This window comes from Brassica napus, chromosome C2, assembly GCF_020379485.1.
Source record: "Brassica napus cultivar Da-Ae chromosome C2, Da-Ae, whole genome shotgun sequence".
In the NCBI taxonomy this organism is placed as follows: Eukaryota; Viridiplantae; Streptophyta; class Magnoliopsida; order Brassicales; family Brassicaceae; genus Brassica; species Brassica napus.
The window spans coordinates 23552029-23558132 of record NC_063445.1 but is presented as its reverse complement, the minus strand read 5'-3'; the positions used below and the strand labels follow the sequence as shown (position 1 = coordinate 23558132).

General features: G+C 27.4%; 1 protein-coding gene across 1 annotated transcript; it reads left to right on the top strand.

The window, feature by feature from the left end:
* Positions 1-1350: 1350 nt before the first annotated feature.
* On the top strand, positions 1351-2964 carry LOC111202599. Its single transcript, XM_048748588.1, has one exon. The coding sequence runs from the start codon at positions 2436-2438 to the stop codon at positions 2664-2666; it is 231 nt and encodes a 76-aa protein (XP_048604545.1). The 5' UTR covers positions 1351-2435; the 3' UTR covers positions 2667-2964.
* The last annotated feature ends 3140 nt before the right edge of the window (positions 2965-6104 follow it).

The window sequence follows — 6104 nt, the reverse complement described above, 5'->3', positions numbered from 1 at the left end:
TCAACTTTATATTTAATCCGCTGAAGACGATCAGTCAATCCTTTAATCGTTTCAATCACGTCTTTCTTCTACTTCTTCAGATTTGTTTTGGTCTCCAAATCTTCATCTTCAGGCTCTCTCCTAAATTTTCTAAAAGGATTTGTGGCCTTAACCACATCAGCAGGAGCTGCTTCACTTTTGGTGGCAGATTTCTTGCTGAAATTTCTCGTGGAGAAGATGAGAATAGCGATTGTTTATGTTTGAGAGACGTAAACCCTAGACAGCTGCTTAAGACCATGATTATCGGGGGTGCTTAGCCCCGCTTCTTAGGTTAATTTTGAAAAATACATAAAATTTTACCTAATAATGCAAGAGACGTCGCTTAATTAAGCGCTACAAGAGACGTCCCTTAAGGGATACGCATCATAACGGCGGCGTCTCTATCTCTCTCTCATCTCGCTTTCTCTCCCGAAAGGACGTAATCAGTCGGTTTGATTCCGAAACTCGTGATCTCTCGGAGAAGCTCTTATCAAAAATCATTACCGTATAGTCTCTTTAAGGGACTACCTTCAGAATTTTATACTATTACTTTATTTTAATATGGTGATAATAACTACTTTTAATATCTACTAGAAATTGATCCGCGCAGGTGTTTTTTTCATTTTAATATACGTAAAAGTTCTTTTTTACATCGTTAATGGTCATATTCTTAACAATAACCATATTTTCAAACGTTTATGGTTTTTTTAACAAAATAATGTTATAGTCAACATGTATGGTCTTCTTCTTCCTTTACTTCTTCTACCATTTTTTTAAATAATTTCATATTTTTTTTAAATCATATATGTGTTTTCTCTTAGTCCATAAAGCTTTGTAGTATATATATTTTAAATTATTTTTCACAAACAAAAACGTATAACACAAAATGAAGTTGCACCTTCTATTCATAAATATAGATTGAAAAGTAAACTATGATGTTATAACAAAAGTATAATTAAAATTTGAATAAAATATTATGATATAAATTTCAACTATTCATACAAAAAAAAATGTAGGGTTGGGTCATAAATCTTTTTAATTCGAAATTTTTTAGCACCCCTTAAAATAAATATTTTTTTTATATAATTTGTATTAAAATAAATTTGTTAAAAAAAAATATTATGTGATGTTATTGTTTATTCCTAGAGTTGGACATATGACCGTCTGAATATTTTTTTTTACTTTAATTTTTTTTGTACTAAATATTATATTATATATTTGTAAATTAAAATGTATTAACTAATTGTTAGTATAACATTTTAAAACATAACAATTTTATTTATTACTTTTAATAATTATATTTTTGTTATTTTAATCATTTATTATATCACAGTGTTTTATAAATTATTAGACTTATATACATGAAAATATTATACCTATACTTGATGAATAGAATATTTTATATTTTATTTATATATTATATAAATTGATTATGATATGTGGTTTTTACTTTTTATTTATTACTAATAAATATCAGAAAATATTTAATATGTTAATACAAAATATATTAGGAAATCTATTGGAAAATCATTTTTGATTAAGATTCGATTAAGAAAATCTATAATTTAAATTAGAAAAAGATAAACATACTTAAATATAGATTCAATAAATATTTCAATGACATGTCAATGTAATTAAGTGGTCAAATTAAGGAGTAATCTAATTTTGTAAAACCCCTTTTAATAGATTATATTAGATAGCTAAACCAGTAGAAATAAGACAAGTATACAATTGGTACAGTATAAAAGTGTCAGAATTTTTTTTATGAAGAAACGATGGTTATTCTTTTCACTACTTCTCTCCTACTTTTCTTTATTATATCATTTTCTTTTGTTCAGGTACTGGTTTACATACCCCCGCAGCGTGTGCTCTGAGTTATATATTAGGTTAAATGAAACTAATTCACAAAAATATTTACATTTTCTTTGTTAAGCATATGATGGGCCTGGCTTCTAATGGGATCATAACCGTTTTAATATTCGAATTCATCGGGACCGGGTTCGGGTCTTACAAGAATGTATATCATGTCCATATAGATAATTTGAAGAGGTAGTTGTTAAAAGAAAAGGATAATTTAAACATGTAAAACGTGAAAATGTTATAAATCATTTTGAAATATAGCGAAAGAAAAATAAATAAAGACCATAATGTGATAGCAATTAAATCCACCAATCATGGCAGCAACTAAAACTTTGGCTAATAGACACAAATATTTTTGAACAAGAAGTTTGACTGATTTATTTTGGTTTACTGTTGAACGTTGACTGATATTTAATTGAAAGACACCGTGACTATAAATAGAGACTACTGCATCACACACTTAAGTCATTCAGAAACATAAAGAAAAAGAAAAATAAGAAGAATATACACAAATTTAGCAACAAAAAATTACACAAGAAAAAATTACACAAGAAAAAATGGGGAAAGTAATGAGCATGGTGTGGATAATGATGATACTAGCCGTAATCGTCATAGAAGGTGAAGCAAAATCGGAAATTGAATGCAGTAAGATCTGTCGTGACCATTGCAAGCGCTCATCACCAGCGTCAGAATGTGCAGCTTGTCGTACAGTATGTTACAAGTCTCCACCAGTTGCAATGAGAAGAAGGAACCGTCGCATGGTTCCGGAAGTACACATACAACAATAGATACTACTTGTTTTTATTTAAATATATGTAACGATATATACAGATGGTGATTTATATATGTATGGATGTTGAGTCGTCCAAACCTTTTAATACTTTTAAAATCCGCGCCTTGTGCAGGATAAACATTATATATAAAAATTATTTTATGTATTATATGTTTTATATTATGAAATAATAAATATATATTGAATAATTAAAATTCAGTAACTATTTCATATATAATTAAATTGGTGCAAACATATAAATAAATTTTATTAATTGAAACAATAGTTTTTATATTTGATAGGATATATAACTAAATTTAAATGATATTAACATATATAGTATATTTTAATATTAATCTCTATTAAATGATGTTTTGTATTCATATGATTTTTCGATCATTTGTATCTTTTATAGCAAAAACTGTAAATGACTTATGACAAAAAATTTATTGTGGGATTAATAGTTTTAATAATTTATAATTTATACTTTTTTAAAAGAATCAAGCTGTCAGTGTTTGTTCAAAGTTTTTATCAAAAACAAATTGTTCAAAGGAAATTTCAAAATTAAAATATTTATGTATATTATATGGTATATAGTTTAATTTAAGACGATATATATAAATATATAAATATATATATATATATATATATATATCTTTTGATTTTAGTAATTATTAAATGAGACTTTCTAATATATGATTTTGTAACCATTTGTATCTTCTCATAACAAAAATTTTAAACAATTGATCGCAAAATTGAATACGAAGCTTTTAACGATTTTAGTAATATATAGTCGTTTTGAAAAATTCAAAATATAACATAGACAGAAAAATCTAAATTTTTATGAGATGGTTAATGTGGTTGTTTAATTTATTTTAATAGTTTAAAATTAAACAAATATGATAGAAGATACATTAATTTTTATCAAATTTTTATTATTCAAAATCATTAATTATCATATACACTTCAGCCACATTAGGCAATTTCGTAATTTTTATTTAAGGAGATAATAAAGATCATAAATAATGAATTTATTGTTAGTTTAATAAATTTTTTTTTTATATATGTAGATGAACCAATCTAATTCTCTAAAAATTCTAAGAATCATTCTAGTGATGACATGTGGCTACAAAAAAAAAGTTGTAATGCTTCTCAAATAATATATAAGGGATAAGTAACGGCTTAATAAGATGAGACTAATCAATGTTCTATCTTCTGTTTTCTTTTTCCTTTTTGTAATTTTGTCAAATATCAACATGTTCATCCTCTACCAATTCAAGTTTTGAATCCTAAGAAGTAAGAACGGTAATCAAATTTAGGGATCCTTAATCAAACAATAAATAATGTTTAGAAAAGATTTGTTTATTGAAGTGTTTAAGCTGAATGCCGAAACGGGAAAATACAAAGAAAGTGAAGTCGTCGCCAATATCAGTTTCTCTCTGTTCTTCATGTCCTTCTCTTGCTCTATTTTTATAGATTCCTCTCCATGTCGACTCCATTTTCTCTCATCATTACTTCTCTGGTTCAGAAAAGTGTTCAGTGGAGTTGTTGACATCTACGTTCGGCGCCGTAGTAGGGCACAACGCCTCTCTCTCTTTCCTGACGCTCGGTTGCGTGTGTCATGTCGTTCTGATGGGTGGGTAAGTCGACTGACTCTCTATTAGTTGGGCTCTTGCTGGATCGTCATTCCTTTTTTTTACGGCGGTTATTCTACTGGGATAAGTCAATTATCGAGCCTTGATGATAATCTGGGCCCATATCTAACAATGAAGTTAGTTGTTGTTGAAACTAATAAGGAAGAAGTAAGAGCATGATTAATGGAAAGTTATTAGGATCACGTTCTTAGCGGAATATAAGAAACCGTCTCTTAATTTTTAACTAAAAAAACAGAACTGGCTCTTAAATATAAGAACCGGTTCTTAACTTTTTTAGTTAAAAGTTAATAGACGGTTCCTTATATTACGATAAGAATCTCATCCTAAGAAATCTTATTAATCATGTTCCAAGAATCTTAAAGATTCTACAAGTTCATTCATATTGAAAACACCGAAAATATTGATTTGATAGTGTACATTTCGGTACGATATTACTGAAGCTGATCGGGTAGGTTGTCTTTTTACATTTAATTTGTATATTCAACCATTTAATTAATAATTAGGATTTATTTAGCTTTTAAAGATACAAAAATAGCTGTAAGTAACTTATTTTCAAAAGCACTATTTAAGATGTACAAAATATAACGGTAACTATATATATATATATATGTATCTTTTTAATTCTTTCAGTTACATCAGATACATAATACATATACATCAGAAAATCATAAAGACTAAATTCTATAATAAAATTTCTAAAGTCCACATTAATTAACAGACTCGTGTTAATATGCATGTGTTGCTAATGTGAAATTGAGGTATGGGCATGGTTGATTTAAACATTGCGATTATAGTTGTGAATGAATGAGTTTACATATTATATACATATATTTGCTGTTTTAAGCATTACTAAACGATTTGACAAAAAAAGGGATTAGTAAACGATGTTGACATGTACAAGTACAACAGCTAGGAACATATGTGTCAGTTAATACAACAGCGATTTAATAAAGAATTTGTTAGTATATTCAATAACATATGTGAATTTAATAACAAATTAACAATATTCAATACATTATATAATTATAAACATAACAAATTCATATTATTATAATAGTATATTGATTTTTAAGATGTAAGTTAAAACTTTTTAATGAAGAATTTGTTTTTTTTATGAAGACGAATATTATTTTTTCAAAAATATATATGTAGATATATAAATCTTAGTACATAAATAAAATTTTATGGAAGTTTTAATTTAATTTTCTTATAAATATAATTATGATATTGGTTGGTTAGTGAATATATATTATAAAATAGGTCTATTTAGGTCAATATACAAATTCTGGGCGGTAATTGCAGATGTGTGCATTTTTTTTTAAATGATTGGTGAACCAAGTCATTTATGTGATGATTTGCCAATTATGTCCTCGAGATAACACTTCTGCGTTACGTATATGTTACCTGCTACCGGGGCTGATGCCAAAAAATTTTAGTTTTATTGATACTGTAGGGAAACGTAAACTACGAATCGAAACCGGATACATTGATGGTAATTGATGATATAAGAGCTTGAAACCGGATATAGCTTTAATAATTAAAAAGAGAAGAGTTGTAAGATATTTTACAAATTGTTTGTCCGAAATGTGATTCATAGCAAGATATTTTACAAAATATTGTTCCCTGCTCTGACCGTAAGGTGAGGAGTGCTCGACGACTGAGGACCATGGTTTCCTGTTCAGCTTCAGATATCCATTAAAATACTACCGATGTTGTATGAATCTTTTGCTTCATCCGTATTTCGTCCATTAAATCCTAGAGTTATTTAACTTGATGAACATTAATCGTGAGTTGTCTAG

Bases quoted from the DNA above. Each gene is read 5' to 3' on its own strand.
- LOC111202599 (XM_048748588.1), top strand. From the start codon at position 2,436: ATGGGGAAAGTAATGAGCATGGTGTGGATAATGATGATACTAGCCGTA.